Genomic DNA, 23,356 nt, shown 5'->3' on the forward strand with positions numbered 1-23,356 from the left:
GACTGGACTTTGGCACCAGGACAATAGGTCATGTTCGACCTATTTGCCATGTTCGGCCATGTTCGACCGAGTCAAGATTGAACCTATTCCACATGTGCATGTCAGGCTACATGAAGCAATGCACCCATGATGCATAGTTGCCATTGTACAAGCCTCTAGAGGCAGTGTTATGACCTGGGGTTGAATTCATGATGATTAAGTCAGCTGACGAACTGAATGAACTCTTTATGATGGCACGGCCAATTCCAGGACTCAGAATGTTGAAGAGTGGTGCTGGGGATATGAGGAACCATTTTCACACATTCTGACACCTGACATTCACTCTGATCCTATGTGAGGTGTGTTACATCGACCACATTTCTTGCTGCGAATGAATGTTTTACGAATAAAAATATTTTAAAACTTTATACAGACTCTACAAGTGCTCTGATATGATTTGACGCCATGACTTCGAAATTTTTGTCTTTTGGTTTTCCTTATAATCCTCCTTTGCACCATTATAATAATATTTACTTGCACGCAGGCACAAGAAAGCTAGTAAACTTGATTCACAAATGTTCTACTGTAGATTAAACTAAGAGTGTTGGCCAACTGACAACCACACACAAAACTACCTATTCCTCATGGTCTACTGTATCTAAAACCTTTTTTCAAACGGTCTTTTTTTTTTTTAAAACCAGTGATGCAACAAGGTAAGCCTTATATAACGCCAACACACACAAATATCAAGATAAATTTATGAAGGTAATAGGGCATAGTGTGATATGTGTTCCAACCAATTACTGTGTGCAGCTTCTTTAGAATGAAGAATTAATAAAACGTCAATTCAAGGATAATAAACATCCTAGATGAGAAGCTTGCCTTGAAACATGTTAGCTAATAAAGGTTGTTTTGTCTATTAGCCTTGTACTTCTGCGTTTTCCTTTATATTACATCTCTGGATTTCTTTGTATACTCGGAAGCACCGCAGCTCCTGCTGAGACACCGCAAAAATGTCATGACGTGTTTGGGAAATTGTCCTGCTGACCCAGTTTGGTTCTGAGGAGCACCGGCACCACGGGAAGAAAACAATTAAAGCTGCTCTGCTTAATAACAGCAATCGCACACAAAATACAGTACCTTCTTTGTGGTACTGGGATGAAATAAAGAGCAGCAGGCTAGAGCTGGGCAAATGTAGATGCATTTCCTGTGGCCAAATAACTGCTCCATTATTATCCATGTGATAAAAAGCACAGCCTGCAACTAGAAGCCCATTTCCTTGTTGAGCCCGGCAATTTTGCTCCAAGATACAGGAATACATCATCTTATCTTCGGGTTGAGATAATCCACATGGAAACAACCTCAATTTCCCTGTCTGTTCACGGAAGCCAGGTTACAGACATTGAAGCTGGACTCTAAAGGCACATCTAGAAGAATGTAAACAAGCTAACCAGCCGTTATTAATAACCGGGCCTCATTGGCAGCTGATGGAGCGCTTGCACAGCGCCATTCGTCTACAAATTTGTTACATGGTCAAAAGAGTGTAGACACCTGAGCATCAATGAAAAGTAATCCCTCTCCAAACTATTGCTACAAATTTTGAAGAATGTGTCTGCATGCTGTAGTATTACACTTTTGCTTCACTGGAACTAAGAGGACCAAAAAAAAAGAGGACCACACCCCTGTGGTCTGAAAAGATTTGTGTGTTAAGGCTGGACATCAGTGCTCTTACATAATTGAATGAAGACAAATTCCCACAGACCTTCCCTAAAAAACCTTCCAAGAAGAGTGGAGCTTGGTACAAAAGTGAAGGGAGATTAAATCTGAAATTAGATGTTCAGCACGTCTGCATGATAAAATTGCCATGATGATACGGAGGAATTGATTCCATTTGGGATTTTCTGTAATCACAGATCTAATGTTGGATTGCTGGATCGTAACCGTACAATTTTACATGAACGGCATACTAGCACACATTATCGGTTACAGCATTTGAGATTTTACAAACTCTCCTATTTTTTACCACCGCTCTTGTGTTTCCAGTTAATAAACTAAACCATAAACTGGTGTTTTAACAACAGTGTTCGAAAAAAATAAGTGTATGTAAATAAATGTCAGTGATATTAACCAGATATTAACCAAAACTTGCAAAACTTCTTCTTACAAGCTGAAAGATGGGTTTAAACTATTTGCTTCATCTTACAAGCAAATACTAATATTATTTTTTAAATATGTATGCATATTTATATAAACCCAACAAAGCAGGCAAATGTTATATGATAATTAAACATCAACACCTAATGACCTTTAGTGCAATCTTTGTGTAAAGTCTGAGTCAAAATGCAGATGCGCACACACCTCATTATGTGGAAGACCAGCAGCAGAAAAGATGGGGATCTTCTGTCCTCTGGCAATGCTGTTCATGCCATCGATGGCAGAGATGCCCGTCTGGATCATCTCTTCTGGATAGATACGGCACTGAGGGTTGATGGGTTGGCCTTGGAAAGGTCAGAGGTTATGCAAGGGTCAGACAGAATGTTTCTTGTTTATGCATGACTTTCTCATGTTGAGTTTTCTTAATATGCTCACGTTCACTGGTGCAAGCCTTTACTAGGGGTGTTCAAGTCAAACCGGGACTTTTGATTATGTAGAATAACAGAACACAGTTCAGAGAGTTAAGAAACTCCCCTTATTTCTTATATAATTCCCTGCTACACTACACGAATGTACTCATCTCATCATTTAAATAGTACTTGGATACCATCAAGGTAAGCAATTCTCTCAGTATACTGGAGCCATGCCTGCTTCATTCCTCCCTGGAGCTCCTTTAATGGCCCAAGAATGTGGAATTAGCTTGGAGAGAGGTTAGGACTGTACGGGGGTTGTCTCCCAGCCCAGTTCCTGTAACGTGCAAGTGGTGTTGGTGAATGATTGTGTGTACAGTTTACACCGATAGATGTCTCTTCAGCAAGTTGGCAAAGTTATCTGGCGAATGTCAGGCATAAGGGCTTCCACTTGCTGAATGTTCATGGAAACGACTGCTGTGGGCTCTAAGCCACCTCGTCATTCACAGACATACGTTTTTTTTTAAATGTTTGCAAATGTTTACTGTGTCTAAGAATCTCATAAATGTATTGTGCTTGAAGTACTGTATAGCGAAAAGGTCAATCGGTTTTATGCCTTGATTGACCAGGAATTTCATCACAGGTCCGAGGTTGACTTGAACGCCCATCATATGTCAAAGGTCAGAAAAACGTCCCAAAAAAAAACTAAACAAACAGATACACGTCTTTTGATTTGAGTTTATCATATATAAACAATTAATTGGGCAGATCTATTCATTAATAGTTGTCTATTTCACCCTATTCCAATGAAGCCAATTTTTTTTAAATAAAAAAATTAATAACTCACACAGAACACCTTAACATTCATACAACAAAATGAGAAATTCTAGGCAACCATAAGTTTTGCTCGGTAAGGCTGAGATTTGGTGACTTACGGCCATAGTATTATGATCATTTTTATCCTAATCAAACCATTCTTGAGGATGACGGAGTCACCCTGGGTTTCATCATAGGACAAAGATGATAAGTCAGGAAGATCTTTGTATTGATTTAAAGGAATGCCTTGTGAAGCTAATACCACAGCAATTAAATAAAAAGTAAATAAATTCACTTTGCACACACATAACAGCATATTAAATCTTCCTTTAATTCATCTCCTTACTGTGTGTACAATGTTCATCATCCTGCATGTGGTCACTAATTACATTAAGGTAAATTGTATTGTACTTACTTTTGTCATTGTTAATATATATGGCACAAAATGTATCATACCCATGATGTCGAGGTAGTCCTCAGCCAGAACGATTGGGCCACGGTCGATGGGTTTCCCTGAGCCGTTGAACACACGTCCTAAATGAAATACACATCAGTCATTCTGTATTATTAATACTTGGTGTAGCTTGATAAACTGGTGGATTACAGGTATACAAATATGCAATTTGTAGTTTGAAAAAAAAAAACTGTTGTTTTTTTGCTGCCTTTAAAAGCTAAACAAGCTCATCCTGATTTGCACAGTCATAGTAAACAATTAACTGAACACTGGCTGAACCATTCGAAATTACAACGGGCATTCAAGTAAAACCAGGACATTTGATTGTGCATAATAACAGGACACAGTTCTAAGAGGAAAAACTCCCTTTATTGCTCTATATAATCCCCGGCTACACTAATGCACTTATCCCAGCATGGTGTCTTTAAGACTTATCCCAATCCACCGGCTTCTTTAAAACGTTTGCACCATTCGGATGTTTTACTGCAAATAAGAGTCTCATCACTGTACTGTGCTCAAAGTCTTTTGTAAATGTCAATCTCCTTCACGTCTGAATTTATGAGACATTTCATCACAAGTCCCGGTTTGACTTAAACAACACATATAATTTTATCCATTTACTAACATTAGCTAAGTGTTCAGATGCCACAATGATTTTCTGGTAATTCATTTTCTGGAATTAGTTCTGTGTTGGGCTAAAACTTAACTGTAATGTGTGATTTTTCCAACAATAGGTTTGGGGTGGAAGGCAAGAAAAAAGAAATTCCTAATCAGGGGTTCAAAATGGCATCCTCATCTCTGAATTTGGAAAGAGAGCAAGTCGGATCAATATAGCTGCTCACCACTACAGCAGCGTCTTATAACCTTAAATGCCAAATATGTGCAAATTTCAGCCGAATCAGTAAAATAACTCTGACTATACTAGCTGTTTTGAAAAGATATACATATTCTTAAATTAATTCTTAAATCAGAGTTAGCTGGCTAGATTCTAGTTAACCAAAGACACATATGGGTCGTCCATGTTTTTGCTCTCACCCAGTTGCCTGAATGCATGGAGATTTAAAAAACACTAACTTCCTATTTTGCACAGTACTTGTGAAGTCTTTGTGCTATTGGAAATGTATGAATAAGGCTTTATGATAGTATCAGAATTAGCCTAAATAACACTTAAAAATCCAGTATTTTAGGTAATCTGTTTATATAAAGTTAAGGGATTAAATTCAATAAACAAGAATAATTTTAAGTTAAGAAAGGATAAGGAAAAAAAACTATAAGGATTAAGACAAGGTTAAAAATAAAGATTAGGCTGTACAGTGCTTGTGAGTGTGTGTGTTTGTGTGTTTACCCAGCATGTCCTCAGACACAGGCGTGCGTAGGATGTCACCCGTGAACTCGCATGCTGTCTTCTTCGCATCGATGCCTGAGGTCCCCTCGAACACCTGCCCATCACAAACCAAACCTCAGAGTCCAGCCTTCGAAAAAAAAAAACCTCCCCTTGAAGTTCTGAGTAAAAATTCAGCTTATGAAACGCCACGCTATTCTGAATAAAAAGATCAGGAGGTAGGAACACAACCCACACAGCAACTTCTCGCACCACACAGTAACGTTTCTTAAGAGTGACCTCAGGAGGAATATTTCTCGTCCAAGCTGAGACCTATTGAATATTCTCTATTCAATCTTTCTCACACACACACAGAGCAGAACCTGCAACCTGACATATTTTATCGGAACAAAAAAGCTTAAAAAAAAAAAAAAAAAAAAAACATAACAGACCTTTGGAAGCCAATAAAACATTCTCAGAGTTACACTTGTGTGCAGAATAAATGACAGCAAAGCACAATTTATAGTTTTCCTATGTGTTTAAATGATACTGTCTAAACCTCAAGGTTCTCAAGGCTTTTAGATTAGTCTAGTTCTCCCACCAAACAAATCATAAATTTAAACTGTCTTGTCAAACTGTTTCCCCAATATGGAGTTTAAAGAACTATCAGAGGAAAATGATTAAGTCTCTACATACTTCCCTTTGCTACTTCTACATTGGAAATTCCAGGCAGGCAGGAATGAGTGACAGTCACTTGAAAAGCTGGTCATCATGCTGAGGTTAAACCCTTATTACAAAACAGCACATTGTTGAAAAACTAAAATGTTTTTTCCAAGATTCCAAAGTAACTTTTTTTATTATAAAGAAAAAAAACTAATATTACTATTTTGCTGGCTATTTGTTAACATGTCTATATATTTTTTTTTCACCCCCCTAAAACATCCCCCTGCAGTTCACGGAGCAACCTCAAACCACATTTCTTACCTGAACGACAGCTTTGCTGCCACTAACTTCCAGCACCTGCCCGCTCCGCTTTGTGCCATCAGGCAGGGTGAGGTGGACGATCTCGGCATAGCGAGGAAACTAGAGCGCAAAGAAGTAAAGACAAACACAAATCAGGACTCGAAATAAAAGCGTTCCTCACTTGTGACATATGAATAGCCTGATTAGTGATATGACTTTTTAAAAGCAAAATAGATTAAACACTCAAATTATATATATTTATATAATATATATATATATTTTTTTGATTGTTACATTTTGTTCAGTATCACACAGATAAATTTAAAGTGCATTTAAATGGAAAAACAAAAAGACATTTTATTTATAGCAACTACAGTATAAACAGTGAAGCCAAAGATAAAATGTGGATAAACCGTCAGACGTTTCAGAATTTAGAGATACAAGAATGATAGGCTATTAGATTTTCTTGCTAAACAGGCCAAATGTTGAACTTGTAAGCTATTTGATATCATAACCATCTAACCTAAAATTTGTTGCTTTTATCCTCTAGCTGTATGTTTGCACTTGTTCTAGTGATCTACTCAACATTAAGCTTAGTAGTACACAAACACAGCTAGCTATTATCAGAAACTTAGTGGTTACAAGTCTTTTTTCTCCCTACCACACCAATTTTCACCCATTTTAACCCACTCTTTCCTAACAAATGACCGGTGCAAAACTGGAAGTGTAAGTGTAAGTGCGTATTCCCTCAGAGAGAGGTTTTAACAAACTGTTGCTCACGTATGCAGAAGGCGGCGGACAGTATCTTCCACTTGTGACGTACATGTCCTCACAGATACAGGCTAGTGGATCATTCCTCACTTTCAGAGAGCACAGATCACTTTGCTCTCTTAAAATTCTGGATGTAGCATCTCAAAGACTTGTCCCTAATTATTTCTGTTAAACACCGTTTACAAATCTGATTTATATTGTTCAGTATTTACTTCTATCTTGTGACTTTTTTTTTGTTAAGGGCTCAAATTGCAGACTATGACAAAGTTCACAGGTTGCTTTCGAGATCATTTCCATGCTTAAATTCTCAAATACTAACAAATAATTTAAAAACATACATTTAAAGGAAAGTGAATCTTACTTTGACGTTGTCCAAGATGACCAGAGGCCCGTTAACACCCGAGACAGTGGAGTAAGCTAAAAATAAAACAAATAGTTATTAGCATTGAGCCATTTTCAGCCATTTGGAATAAATTGACAAGATCACCAAGTGAACTAGGAAACCGTAACTTCCTGTCCCTTTCCGTGCACTGATAAGAGGCGTGAAAGCCTCGTGTCGGTCCCACGGTAATGACTTTGCGCTCTTATGCAACACCTGTGCATCCAATTGCATAGAGCAACCTTTCTGCAAGTATTATAACTGGGTGTTCAAATGTCAAGGCCCAGAAAGGGTCCATGCTTCACCAAATCCGGCTTGAACGGCCATAGTGAAATGCCAATTTCTCAACCCTTTCTGTAACTCGGCTGTCACGTATCAGCCCAAAAACCTCCAGGTAAAATGCATCAGAAATAACAGGCATTAGTGAGAGTGAGAGGAAAAAAAAAAAGAAAGAAAGAAATTGCAGTCGCAACGTAACAATCTTGGCAAAAGCATCTCCAACTTTGACCCGTCAGAGTGGATTGGACCTGTGCCAACCATCATCAATTGAGGTGTGTACAGGGCTGGAGTAAAAACAATGCCTCTTTGGTTATGAAATGGCTAAGAAAGTGATTTTTTTGTTTTTGTTTTGGTAAAGTCAAACTTTTGTATTGGATGTTTTGCTAATTGTAATAGAACACACACTACGTGTATGGACTTGTATACGCTTAGTGCTAGTTAAATTGACCAATTACTAACAGATAATTAATAGTTAGTTATATTCACATTTTTTTCTTCATAATGTCTCTATATACAGAGCCAGCCAAAAAAAAAAAAAAAAACTTATACACACTTCAGAAAAGTAAAGAAAAACGTATTAAATATTTTGAACCATTTTGCCAAGGGTCACTTTGGGATCGAATTACTTTGACAAGGACCAATAATTTGTGAAGGCTAGACGACTAGGCCGGAGCATCTCCAAAATGGCAGTTCTTGTGGATTTTTCCTAGCATGCAATGATTAAGGGGTCCAAGGAGGGGCAACCCTTAAAATGGTTACGAGGACGGGGCAACCGAGGCTTACTGATTCCCTTGAGGAGCAAAGTGCTCAGAACACACAGTACATATCAGTTTGTTGTGTATTAGGGCTGCATAGCTGCAGACCGGTCAGAGTGCCCAGGCTGACTTGTGTATGCTGCGGAAAAAGCCGCTACAATAGGCATGTGGGGGACCAGAACTGGACCACATGGCAATGGTCTAATAGATCACATTTTCTTTTATATTATACGCGTGACCATGTGCTTCTGCATTACATACTATAGCTGTGGAAGACATCATTAACATCTCGGTGCCTGATACCACAGCAGACCTTTAGTGTGGTTTTACTTCAGGAACCCCAAAAACAATCCCGGAATACCAAAGGATTGGTAAAAAGTCTGGTTAATTTTGATCAGTCTGAACACATGCGTTCTGCGCTCGCGAACCGTGCCTGGATCCACTTAAAAAGGTGACACAGATCTAATCAGAGCTGACTTGGCAGCAGAAAGGGGGTCTGCATAATATTAGGCAGGTGGCTTTAATGTTCTGGTATAGGACAATGCGAGAGCTTATTGCTTATCCCCTTGCATTGCTAATACACTGTACATTAGCCTACTCTTACATTTTGTCATTCTGTAGCAAGATAATTTTTTGCCTGTTTGTCTTTACCTTTATTGTTATTCAAGTATTATTTATTAATTAAGTTTTTCATACCAGGAGACTACAATATTTCCTGTTTATTACCAAGCGCACTACATATTTATTTTACTTCTATGATGGCGAGTCAGATGAAAATAAATGTATTTTTTATTGTTTATTTTGTATTGTTTATTGTTAACAGATGTCACAAAGGAGCATAGTTTTTCTACACACTCATTTCATTAAAGCGTCTCGGTATCCTTCATCGCCTACTAAATCACATCGCACTTTACTTCACTCTTACTTCGTAGCTAAGCCGCAGAAAACGGTTTAAACGCTGCTATAATGGAAAATTCTTTTACTTTCTCTTCTGTGATCAATATCTTTTTTTGTCCTTCTTTAGCTTTTCAATAGACTGTTACCAAGTTTAACATTTATACTTACTGTGAAAATTCAAGGATATTGTAAACATATATTTTAAAGACATACTGAGCTGGTCAATTAAATTGAAGACTTTTTATTTGTTCGTGAAGTCAAATTCGTCTGACCATGTGGTGAATTGATTTCGTTTTGCATTCAGGGTTTTCGGATGTTTCGAACCTCTCGGTTAGTGTTCACAAAACAATTTAAACAAAACTAAACACCTCGCTATTGACGTGCAAACCACACACACACAGTTTTGGCAGGTGTGTATCCCGGGTGGGCCATCATTAGCAGCAGGAGGTCTGACAATAGCTGAAGAGCAGAAGTGGTTTTGGTCCTCACTTTGCCTTTTCACTCGTTCTACGAAAACATTACCGGCTCTGACACTGGAGCCAATGTGTTGCATGTCTCTCCCCTAATATTAGTCTACGTGTGTGTGCATGGTCGGGTGGAGGGAGACTTTTTTTTAGGTCAACCATTAAGATTTGACATGTCAGTTTTTGGATGTGATGAATGTGTGTGTGTGTGTGTACAGGCATCAATGTGTTGGGCTTTGTTTGGGGGCGTCAGGCTGCATCCTGATATCAAAGGCTGGAGGAAACAAGCATACATCGCACGACAGGGAGCAGCCCTACTGCCTCTAATTAGCCTGAATAACCAGCCAGCACACAGTCACACTACCACACACACACACGTTACACCCAATTAGTAACCTTGGCCAGAAAGGAGAGAGAAAAGCACAAGGTGGTCAACTCTAGGGCTGAAACGATTCCTTTAAGTAACTCGAGTAATTTAATTACAAAAAATGATCGAAGCAAAATCTTCTGCCTCGAAGCTTCTTTTAATAAATTTTTAAAAGCTTGCTTTATGTTTTTGCACAATTTTGTTTGGCGTGACACGGCGCGCTTCCGAATGCAAGCCGCCAGTAAACACCGACGAAGAAGAAGCGCTTACATCACCCAAAAACGGGCAGGAGACGCAAACAGTTAGCTGTGTATTGATTTGGGGGAGTGTCCTGCTGCAGGCTGCAAAGTAAAGGGGGGCCATAAAATTATATTAAAATTTATTTTAATGTGTGCCTTAGGTTTTTTTTTATACTTAAAGTCATTTAAAATACATTTTTTTTTAGTTTTTGCATCTGAGAAAAGGCTTTAAAATAAGAATGTATGGCACTGTAATGCACTTAATACATCTCCGTCAACTTAAAGCTATTCCTTGTATTATGAATAATGATGATTTTGATAAAATGGTGTATGCATTTAAAAATAAAAGCAGATTTTCTAAAAAGAAAACCAATTAATCTGTTTCTCATATATTTTACTTTGATTACTCGATTAATCGGTTACATTTTTGGTAGAATACTCGATTACTACAGCCCTAGTCAACTCTGTTAAGGAATTATTCGACTTGCAGTTTTGCAAAAAGTAATATATAATTTTATAGACTGAATGGTGAAACTATGATTAAAATATTTATTTCCTTAAAACAATATGTACTACATGACAAATCCTAAAATAAATACATTAAAAATATATGCAATTTTTTTTCCACAGAAAAGCGTGTTTGGTCATGTGACTACAGTTCATTATAATATTTGAGTTAAAAACATGGCTGAAAGAGAGATGCAGCAAACCCTTTTCCAAAGAAAACATGACAAAAGCCTATGAACATTTTTTCATCAAAAGGACAATGGTCTGAAAAATGGATATCACCTGACATTTTTATTATTATTATTATTTTTACAGACTTGCTTAAAATTAATCAACAGCATTATTTCTGGTTTCATGTGAATGCTGCGAGTCATGCACTAATCATGTATGCCAGCAATATATTCATTTTGTACTTTATCAATCATTCTGTGTTTGCCTTTATGTCCAAGTAAAAAAAAAATATATATTATACACGTTGATCTCCGACATCAGCCAGTGACTATGCACCCTTATAGAAAGATATAATAATGTTTCGAAAATAAATAAAAGTTAGAGGTGTGTTTAAAGGAATAAACACATAGGATGTCATAAAACCCTGGGAAAAAGCTACACAACACTATGATGTCATCATTTAAAAACCAAATCACAAAGTATTTCCCTTCAACAGATCCTGACTTATTTTAAAGCAAAACGATTACACAACCTCTGTGTATTAAAATCCTTCCTAAACATATTTTCGTCTCAGGGTCTGGAAAGGTTGTGTGCTTGTTTATACGTGTAAGGAGGGGAGAAAAAAATGAAGAAAAGAAAAACCACAAACACACAACCTAAGGGAAACCTCTTTATATTTGTGCTACTGCTGTGAAGCAGACGCTCAGCTTTAGAAAGAAAAACAAAATAAAGAGGAAGATGATTCATGATCGTGTTTAGGCTCTAACCTGACCTTCCTCTAAAGCTTACACGTATAACACACACCTCTTCAGGTGAGGGGGAAGCTATTGATGGATATAGCAGTCATCTACACCTTTAATTTCAGGAACAAATGATCTTGATTAGAAGACCTTTCTGAACCTGGAACGATCTGAATGTTGGACTAAACGGGAAATTTATCTTGAAGGGCGAAATCTTTATAAAACTATAAAATACGAAATAAACCCACTCAAAGAGTAGAACAGATCAAGGATAAAATCCTAAAACACACATCTACTGTACATTTAGCAGGTAATTCTGGAATGCTGGATACACAACCTAAAATAAACGAAAACGAAAAAACAAATCCGCTTCCTGGAAGCCATGTCTGAGTGAATCCAACCCTCCGCAGTGCGCATTTTGCTTTAAATAAAAGATTAGCCTCGTAATTATCATCATTAGGAGTCTAAAAGAAAACACTGGTCTAATTATCCCCGGCGTCACATAATGCCCCTTTACAAATGCATACAAACATGCATTTTCAGGACATTCCAATGTTTCCACTGTCAAGACGGGACTTTTATTATTATAATTTTTTTTTTCTTTTAGATGTAGTTCTCTGCCTGGCTTTGAGCGAGCGCCTGACAAATTGCAGTGCATGCTTTCGATGGATGTGTTTATAAAATGGACTTAATAGCTACACTTACCCTACAAATTGTCCATATGTTTCAAAAGAGATTCATATGGCTATTTACCAAGATGTGATCATAATTACGATGTAGGAAAATTGCCACTATATAATTGTGCATCAACCTTTTAAACATCCACCTTTCCAAACACTACACACACTGATAATGGGGAAAGGGAAAAAAATGCTAGTAGAAATCTTACAACACAAGAAGGCTGTGAAGACTGGTAGTGTGAGATCATTATAGTTTCTAATAAGGCGGTGAAACCAAGGTTAAGAATCCTCTTCAGATGGGATGAGAATGGATGGAGAAACTTCATAATCTCAATCGTTTTAAAAAGGAAACAAAATGTATTTAGCAGAAAAGTCAGAAAATTGACTCGAACATATAGAGTATTATATATGTATCTAACTGAAGACCGGATCATAAAGGTGCAATTTCTTTTGTATTAGATATGAATTCTATAGAAATGAAATAGATATTACACTAATAAATAAGGATCTTTTTGTATTTAAACACGTAACTTCACACCTTAGTAATCTGAGCCAATCCTATTTCGCTCTTTCATTGATGGAGAGAGAGAGAGAGAGAGAGCTCAGAGCCTTGTGAAGAGGGCCTCGCAAAATAAAGATCACAAAAAAAATGGCTATACATTCACATGGTGTGAAGTAGCAACATTTCCCATTAGGCTTGAAAAACTTTGCCCGCCCCTCGTGGGACACTTGAGCTGGAGTGGCGCGGTCCGAGGGCTGGGCACTGAACAGTTGTGCGGGTCAGAGCCGGGGCTGCCAGGCCCCATTGTGCGCCAAGACGTTAATTGGTGCTAATCCAGCCCTAGGAGCTGTTTTGCTAGCCTGACCTCACGCCCCGAAAGATACCTCGGTGTGAAATACTACAAAAAAAAAAAAAAAAGGACTCCATTCAATGGGGCTAGTAAAAAGAGGCAGAGAGCATTCCAACACATTCTGCTCTCAAAGAGAGGAGCACAGGAGCGCGGGAGGACCGGCTGGGGCTTTTTCTCCCCCCCTTTCCTCTACGTCTTGGGCGCATCCTCACCCCTGATGCTCTGAATTAATACCACAAAAGGAGTGGTAACAGTGATGGGTCTGGCTGCATTCATGTTTCTCTTCTCAGGTTTCGTTTTTTTTTACCCCTTATGAACACACTGGTTCTCTATAAGGCGCAGTGTAAAGAGGGACGCTAATTGCGCTCGGGTTTGGGATCAGAAGGACGTCTATGAAACCATCAACAAACAGGAAAACACAGATTATACAATCGACACCTGTTTAATATACGTAAACATAAAAAGAAAAAGACATCACATCAGACAAGACATCACAAGAGTAAATTGGTTAGGTAAAAAAAAAAAAAAGCAAAAAAAAGCTGCGAGTTTAGCTCGAGCCCACAGTGTTGAGGATGGGTGCTTCAACTAAGGGTTGGGCGACTCAGAAAACATTCGGTCTCTTATCTGCCAAATGGTGGAACAAAACAGAACTACAATCTTAAGCTCATTATACTACTTTCAACATCATTAAAGAATGCAGAGACCATCTGTTTGTGAAATTGAATGATGTGAAAAAAGGAAAGGGAAAAAAATAAAATAACAGAGGCTTTATGATTACATGGCATACATAATAAATTAAATAAAGTGAAACGCGGGATTAGGGAAATTGCACCATCTTTGGGATCTAGGCTTCTGTGATTTAGAGTAACTTACGACAAACACAAGAAAACAAACGCTCATCTGAAATTTTGCAGTAAGAGATAAATATTTGCCCTTTTATGCGGCTTAAAAAAATTTGCAAGGACACCACTATCATAATACTCCAATATCCAAATTTTGTATAACAACTTTTTACAAAGCAAGGAGGAGAAAAAGAAAAAAAAGAGATGGTAAATTACTTTGCAAACATTATGTCTGCAATAGTCATCATGCTTCAGGGAGACAACTAAAGGAAATGTGAACAGGACAAACATTGAAGATGTTAAGTGAATCTGGCTGCTATTCTTCTGAACGTCGCCCAACGCGTGGCTTCGAAACGCTGCATGCAAATACGGCCTTTTCAAAAGCGACAAAATGTCCATTTCAGGCTTTCGACTAAACACACATTAACACGTTTCTGCCAAAATAATCAATTATTATTTTTTTCCCGGGTTTCATAATTGCACCAGCTATTCTGTTAAGAAACGTAATTGTGCTGCGATTCAATCGTATTTAGAAGCCGCCAACATTATAATGTGTGAAAAACCGTGAAATGAGACTCGATAAAAAAAAAAAAAAAAAAAAAGAGGAACGGTGGACAAGCAAAAGGACGGATGCGTGAAAGGCTGTGAATCGAAACTCGCAGGAGACCGCGATGGTATTCAGACCGGATTCAATGCTAACACAGAGAATCCAATTATGGAGCTGACAGCTCGAGAGCTCGAGGCTTTGATTTCAAACTGCAAGAATCGGACAAAATGAGCTGCAAAATAAAAAAATTTCAAGACTATCGAAAGATTGAAATATTTTCATGTCTTTCATGAGGACGCTCTGAAGTCTTTGACGTGCACTAATCATTTCTTGTATGAAGACATATAATCGAGGATAAAACATCATGACCCTCAGAGTGTCAAGAACAAAAATACACTGTTGTGCTAGGAAAATAGCAATTAAACAAGTCTATTGGTTTAACAGCCACAGACGTAGATTTAAGGATCTCATTCATTTTGGTACGATTGATTATTAAATTAACAAAAGTAAATTCACTTCTGTTAAATTTGTGTGCGTGCGTGTGTGTGTGTGTGGGGGGGGGGGGTGTTTGGAGCTATTACACACTGCTTGTTTAAGAAGATTTAAATAAGGTTATCAGTTATAGTCCTTACACACTGACTGTGGTTATAAAAATTCTGTTTAAATTAAAATCATTAAACAACCCGTCACTATAAGCAAAGCGCTTACAACTACACATAGCAGCATATAGTTATATAACAGGAGCTGTACTTATAATAACACTCCATCAACGAGGAACGCTCTGGACCCTCCAGGTAGCGCCTGCGGAGTAACAAGTTCCCACACACTGGCCCTGATTGGACTGTGTGTAATCAGAGGACTTGCAGAGTGCGTGTGTGTGTGTGTGTGTGTGTGTGTGTGTGTGTGTGCGTGCGCGCGCACAAAAGGCCTACAGGGTACCTATTTAACCCTGGTGCATTTGTTCAAAGGTGGTGCGATAAAAATTTACTTCCATTTCGTAAAACATGAAACACTTTTTTAGATCAGTGTTCTTCTGTTACAAATTAAGGTGCAACTTTAAAATCGAGGACATAACAGAGGGATTACAGACTGCCATGTTCACAGAGTATACACACAGAAACTCAGTGGTAACTTCATTAGGTACACCTTGCTAGGACTGTTCTTAGCGGTCATGCGCTACATACACCTTAAACTGGAAGTTATTTGGAACATAGCCCTACTACAGTAGCAAAAATAATCCACAGTGGGACAGTGGGATTTGGCGCAACATAAAACAGAATATTCGGTATTCGGACTCTACATAGACCATATTATTAAAAAAAAGGTAAAGATTTTAACAAAAATTGTGATGTTACGCGTTGGTCAACAGTCCCAACTTTTTTTGGAGGATGTTGTAGCCACCTGATTCTAAAAAAAAAAAAAAAAAAAAAAAAAAAAAAAAATCGACTTCCAAACATTTCTTGTAGGGTTTTCAAAAAGTTAGAAGGTCAAGAGACTTTACAGCTGAGTCCTTTTTGTTTTATTGCTAATCTCTATACTGTTCCAACTTTTTTGGGTTTGGGGTTGTAATAATTATCAATAATAATAATAATAATAAGGAGAAGACGTAGTAGTATGTGTACGAGTTTTACTACTTTAAACTTCGAACGTGTATGATCTTAACGATCCTCCATACAGTAACAGTTAAAAGTTTGGCCACAAGGGTGGATTTATTTTCTACATTGTAGAACAATACTGGGGGTTTTAAAAACAATAAAATAACACGCGTCATTATTTCATTGGAGGGGCTGGAGGGACCACTGGCAGCACTGAAATGTGCTGCCAACAGTAACTTCTTTTCTAAGAGAAATCTTTGCAGCGGCTCTCGTAACGGCGCGCAAGACGTAACCGAGAAAATCTGGTCATTTGTCAAAATAAAAGTATCTTCAACAATAAAATATCATTCAGACTCCGATAATACAGAAAACAGAAACATTTAATTATTTATTGTGCGGCCCGGTACCGTTTGCTCCACGGACCGGTACCGGCCCGCGGCCCGGGGATTGGGGACCACTTGATTAATGCATATTTTGGATAAACGCCTTCAGCATTGTTTTACAGTGTGAAAAGAAAAAAATCCCAAGGAAAGAACACGAAATCAGTGTTTTTGACTGGTATTGTACATTCAGCACAGAAAGTTGCATTGCGATATTGATACTAACACCATTTATTAATCATGTGACCCTACAGGTCACTGATAATGGCGCCAAACTGCATTATGCCTAGAAAAATCTTTCATCACCCTTCACTGTACCTGCTGCTTGTCATCATATGATGAATCATGTATCATGCACTGTACTGCCATTATATCATTTCACTGTGTTCGTCGAGGCTGGACTTACATTACCCCATACATCTACATATTAGCCAGCTGCCTTGATGGAGATACTATAAATATTATACTACTGTATGAACTTAAATTATTAAAACAACTATTAAAAACAACTAATAAAAACTTTGGTAACTAAAAGAAAAAACAAATGTTTCAAGTCAAGAACCTTGAATGTGCAAAAAGCCTTGTGTCATAATGCTTTGTGCTTAAGATAATGGGCTTGTGTCCCCCCCCTTAGCCTAAGTGGTACATAATTTAGAGACTCGGATACTATTTTTGAAAGTCAACTATTCTATACTCTTCTTTCAATTCATTTCATGTTCTTTGATGGCAAGACGAAGTCAAACGCCCACCGGGGGCTTTCTCTTTCACCGTCGTGACAATTGATTAATTACAAGCGGACAAAAGGATTAGAAACAGGAAACTGTGGGCAAAATAAAGTGGGCTGTGACATCTGAAAGATTTGTTTATAACTGTGTCATTATGGGTAATTGTTTCTTCGCAGAAATACCATTACCGTACTGAATGTCTTTTCATTTCATTTAGAAGTCTATTCAAAGCTAAAACAAAGAGCAGAGACAGTCTGGGTTAATTGCCTTTGTTGCAAATGACATGATTAAGATAAAAAAAATGGCTTTAGCTATCAAAAGACAGATGAGTATTGTGTTCACTTTATTTGTTTGTCTCTTTTCATAGTGGAAGACATCTGACTTGGCATAAGTGAGAGAACAGATCAGCTCATCTCATCACACCACCAAAAGGCTCGACATGTGAAATTTAATTATAAAATTAAGATTGAGAAACATTAGGACAAGGACATAATACACTGATCGAGGTCCTGAAATCAGGACATTACTACATTCCCAATATGTTCGTAAAAATGCGGGGAATTGTCCCAATTTTAACATGCCTCACTCAACTACGAATTAGCTACGAAATATTCGGAGGTACTTACGATATAATGGTGATTACAACGGAATCACTTTCATCAAAGTGACCACCTATGACTCTGCAAACTCATGCCAAACCTTCACTAACATGACAACTCAACTGCTAAAAAATACCTACGAAGCCTGCACCTCTTGAACTGCTAAAAACTGTTAAACACTGCTATAATTTCTCACCTGTTAACAGGAACATTGATATTCCTGTTTTAGGACTACAACCCTACAGAAGGTATGACCCGAGAATATTATTTGGTAATTTAGCACGCAGGGCTGAAGGTCACCCTTTTTATGCCGATTTGGTCCACCACTCTATGAGGTTTTTACAAGCATCTCAGTGATCACACGTTAACACTGGAAAAGGATTTCAGCGTATTTTTGGACTCTAGGACTCATTAAGAAGAGAAAGGAACGATCTACAAAGTCTAAAAACCACCAACGAATAATCCACAGACTGTAACACTGTGCTTACGCTTCTAGTTTGTTTTTAGATCTAAATGATTTACAAATATCACAGGCAGAGTAAAAAATTATTATTATTATTATTATTATTATAATAGTAATAATACAGTGCAGGATCTGGGGTCCTATGCACATTAGTAGTTGAGTCTAGTTATGAACTAGAATGATGTAACTAGGGTTAACGAGCTGTCAGGTCACAGAATTCACAAACCATGCTGACATTTCCAATGTCCAATGTTTCTTGTGCCATGGTTCATACATAACTTTAAATGAATGAATAAATAAACAAATAAATAAATAGACTTCTCATTTAGCCCTCCCTCATTTCAGGTTTGAATCCAAACACAGATACAAGCATTGCGTTATGACTTACACTACACGGTTTTAAAAAATCTCCAAAATGATGACCAACAACCTGGGGGAAAAAAAAAAAACCTCTTCCTAATTAAGCCACGCCACTTTCATGTTTAAATTTGAAATTGATGACCCTTTCACACCACATGATTTGAGTCACTCTCTGTTGAAGCAGATCTCGTCTCCAAACCTCAGTGTTTTACAGATTTTGAACAGAAACAAGGAAAATAAAAAAAGTCAAGGAAATATTTAAGAGTTTTTTTTTTGTCCACTCGTCCTTTCACACAAACAAATCAAAGATAAACTAGATTCAGGGATCTGTTGTGCAATTTCCTCCTGGGCTCGCACTGCTGTACTTGCAACTATTCGCAAAAGGGTTCATGCTATGCGAATCAATTTCAGGAATGTCAAAAGTGTAAAAAAGGTTTCGAGATGGCTAAGAGACTGAAAACTAAACTACATACTGCATGCATAGCAAAACCATACTCCAGCAGGGACCAGATTATTAGGGTTAAGCGGAAGGAGAAAAAAATAAAGGTTATTCTGACTCAAGGCTTAATGCAGGTTATTCTGTTAGGGCAGAACAGTCTTATTTCACGTTTATATCTGTATACACATACGGTAATCCTACATGCTGAGAGATGCATATAAAATGCATCAAAACACTAGAAAACAATGCAAACAAGAAATGTGTCCAAAGTGCTGCGACATTTTTACTGTACACAATTTACTAGTATTAGTTTTGGTAACGAGTATTTTTATTTTTTATTTTTTTGCCAGGGAGACGCTGCTGTCAATCAGGACATGATATTATACACCCGCACATTTCTGATCTAGCAGAAAATAGAACAGTTAAAGATGATCATTAGCAAATGTTTTAGGCTATACTAGTGTGATTATTTTATCTCTATGGACAATTTCTGTTCCAAACATGACTGAAAAAGTGTATTTTGCCCAAAATACCCATGTTTGGTGACGATGGTCCTGGTTTCTCAGCCTCACATGACATGTTTGCATGCCTATCATTCATCATCGACTTCAATCAAAGGCTGCTATCAGTGCGCACTCAGCCTTTGCTCACTGATGATGAAGAAAATGGAGCTGCTAGCTAGCGTGCCTACATTAGAGCGCCTATTTCAGTCCTTCTTTTGGGGAGGAGGGAGTGGGGTGGCATCTTGAGCGGGTATGGGCTGTTGTCTCTATGTGGCTTCTTTCTCGCTTTCTGCTTTGGCTTTCGGACTCAGATCTTCCATTAAGTCATTTCTTTCACGGTTTGCTAAGAGGCTTTTAGCCCAAGCTTTTTTTTTTTTTTTGGTCCTGAAAAAAAAGGGGAAAAAGTAAAATAAATAAAACTACACACTACCTTGTCGTTTGAGAGAAAGCATGTTTTAGGTTTAAATTAATAAGGCAGACGATGCAATTAGCAATTTAGGTTATTTCAGAGATTTCCTTTTGCAATCAAGGCAGTGCTACAGTGTCTAGTGATTGTAAACTTGTCAACTAGGGCTAAACCTTTCAGTTGCTTCCTCAGTTACACATTGATATCAAATCAACACAACTGCTCACACCATGAACGATGTTAAGTCTCCTTAAATTTTTACTTTTATATTAGCTCATATTAGTCTTAGTTTAGATCAGTTACTACACAGATACAGCTCTCGGTTTAGTCTGTAACACTGAACATATTCATTTATGATTCAAGAGAGTAATTCTCAACATTATTACCTAGCTCATAACTAATGCTAGAGCTAGCTCGTAACTAATGCTAGTTTTTAATCGACCGTAGGCTACCTTGCTGCTAGGATTTACTTTAATCTGTTTCATGCCGAGCTGAAGTTCACTAAGCAGGCCAGAGGGAGAAATAAGCGGTATGGAAGATGTATTCCATGGAAGATGAGATAGACATTTATTACTAATAGAATTATTGAAGCAATAAACTTTTGCTCATCTTAATTGAAAAACATTCAAAATTCAAGTCTAATTTTTAAAACAATTCCTAAAATTAAATATTCATTACTTAGTTATTAAGTTAAAGTGCAATATGAGGCATGATTTAATATTTTTTGGATAGCATGGACAGAGGCTATTTTTATCCGCCGCTGATCAAAAGATGAAGGTACTGTACTTATGTTCTTTCTTTAAGCAAAAAATAATAATAATTATAGTGACACATGTATGTGCATATATAATTGAAGGGTACCAATGTTTTTTGGGCATTATAAATAAATAAATAAATAAATAAAATCATTAAAAGGTCTGGAGGAATAGGGATACAGTACCAATAACCACTCAGCTCAGTAATTGTAACTTTAAAAAACTTTACAGACTTTAGGAAAAGACACTTTTGTGGAGTCCACATTCCTTTTTCTCCGACATTTCATAATGCCAAAACGTGACTAAAAAGACCAAATTAGCATTTAACAAGGCACTATGAATGCAACACATAAATGTCTAAGTAACTTGAAAGTGGTTATGAGCAATTTGTTATAAAGTCAAAGGGAAAAAAAATCCACTAACTATTGAACCTTTAAGTTAATTAAATACAAGTTCTTCTAAAAAGTTTAGCACAAAAATATAATATAAAAAACTGTTTGCCAGGTCTCATTTTGAGGATGTAAAAGTCAGAAAGAACATTCTTTAAAATCTTTCACCACATGAAAAAAATCCAGGATTTTGCAATATATTTGCACAACACTACTGGATCTGGTTCCTCATAATGCAATTATAACACCACTGTAGACAGGGGCTGATGGGTTTGCACCAACTAGTACTGGAAGAAACGAGTGCAAGATCATAGTGATTACAACAGTACTTAATCCTTAAACTGATTTCTGTTGTCCCTAAATTTAAAGCCTATTAAATACAACATACTGGCAGTGCATCTTCTGTGTGCATCTTCTGTGTAAACTTGGTGTCAATCAATCATATAGCTGATGGTGTTACACAGTTTACTACCACGAGGTTCAGCTGAGATCGTAAAATCTACTATCAGTGCAGTCTGGACTTTCACATCCCTCTGTGACGTGAGGCATCTGGGGAAGGAGAAGAATCGACCAAACAGGAGTGACATGACTTGAAATTAGCAGGATAATGTCAAAGGGAAAAAGACAAAATGTGTGTGTGTGTATGTGTTCCAGATACAGGGGAATCTGTAACGTTTTATTTAGAATGAAAGTACACTGAAGCAAAAAAGGACATGTGCACAGAAGTTCATAAAAATCCCTATAATTTGATTGCAAAATAAATAAATAAATTTTAATACAGTCTCTATTATTGGGGGTTTTGACATTTTATGAGTCTTAACCATCCTTATTAAGCTTCTCCCACAGGGTTTACAATGGCCAAAAAAAAAGCAGTCATACTAATTACTAGAAGAAAAACTTCATTAGAAAATTACATTCAAAATATGTTATATTAACCATTCTATTTAATATTCATCGTCTGTCAAATAAAAAATAGATATATAATCATATATAGTTTTTTTTATGACTTATTACATGTGAAGTAGTAAACATCTAACCCACCTAGAATAACAACTAGAATGGTGCCAGATTGACTGGTAATGCATTATTCATTGTTAAATGCGTCGTTTAGATTTAACTACTGTTAACATACACACTACCGTATATGGGATCTGGCCAAAGGCTTTGCTTTCAGCACATACCATAATCATGCCCCTGATGACTCAGTCACGTGATTATATCACATGATGGAGATCATCACCACCACCATCCGTCCATCTGTTTAGCTGCCTTAGAAGAGTATTTGAGATACCACACGTTTATGTTTTATTATATAAATTTTATAACAGGACTTTGGATGAATAACATTGTTTAATTAAACTTGTTCAAAATAAAAGTTGCCTTTATATAGTTTACAGTAACGTAGTATGTCAGATGCATTTAATGAATGAACATTCAGTCAGGCTAAAGTACAAACACATTCTGACTCCGTGTATTAGTGCACTACAAAGCGAACGAAATCAAACATGTCGTACACTACATAGTGCACTTAATGCTGAATTTGGAATACGACCAAAACAGATCAATTTTCCTTTACACTGCTAGCTTGTTTAGCTTATGTAAAGGACATTCACTGTGGGCTGTAATCAGGATCCAAAGGCAAAATATTTATACTTTTTGTACTCAGACATTTTTGTTAGCGAAGCCACGGTGTGAGTGGCGGTTAAAGTCTCGCGCAGGTTAAGAACAGTGACAGTTAGGCTTAACCTGATAGCTCGGTTAGCATGCTAGTCAGTCACCTAGCTGTACACAATTTCCACCAAAACAGTCGAAGGAGTGAAACAAACACAAGCCGTACTGCACAATAAAGCGTCACGCCTCCATGTTCCCTCATTTTCATTTAACAGGAGTCGCTTCAGGTTAGAATTAAAGCACACTGTAATCTAAGTTACTCACTCAGCCGGGGCTGTGAGATGTAGTTTCTTGTCACGGCTTGTGCGTGCTGTCTGGCTGCAGCTTCCGGCCCGTTCAGGTCCACCGGACGATTCGCGACTAACGTTGCCATTCTTAAGGTTAAATAAAAAATAAAACACCCGACCTGACGACAAAAACAAGCGGCGAACACTTCACTTCTCCCAGGCGACTTAATGCCACTAAGTCATATGACCCTGCGGAAG

At 37.5% G+C, this 23,356-nt stretch overlaps 1 protein-coding gene across 1 annotated transcript in view; it reads right to left on the reverse strand.

The window, feature by feature from the left end:
• Positions 1–23,356, reverse strand: part of atp6v1ba (ATPase, H+ transporting, lysosomal, V1 subunit B, member a) — a 37,568-nt gene extending 14,212 nt beyond the window's left edge. The window contains exons 1-6 of the mRNA XM_053509628.1: positions 23,136–23,356; positions 7,230–7,285; positions 6,119–6,217; positions 5,159–5,252; positions 3,816–3,893; positions 2,338–2,477 (exon numbers count right to left, since the gene is read on the reverse strand). Coding sequence (XP_053365603.1) covers positions 2,338–2,477; positions 3,816–3,893; positions 5,159–5,252; positions 6,119–6,217; positions 7,230–7,285; positions 23,136–23,244 — 576 coding nt within the window. The 5' untranslated portion in view covers positions 23,245–23,356. The remainder of the gene's footprint in view (positions 1–2,337; positions 2,478–3,815; positions 3,894–5,158; positions 5,253–6,118; positions 6,218–7,229; positions 7,286–23,135) is intronic.

This window comes from Clarias gariepinus, chromosome 13 (genome assembly GCF_024256425.1).
Source record: "Clarias gariepinus isolate MV-2021 ecotype Netherlands chromosome 13, CGAR_prim_01v2, whole genome shotgun sequence".
Taxonomy (NCBI): domain Eukaryota; kingdom Metazoa; phylum Chordata; class Actinopteri; order Siluriformes; family Clariidae; genus Clarias; species Clarias gariepinus.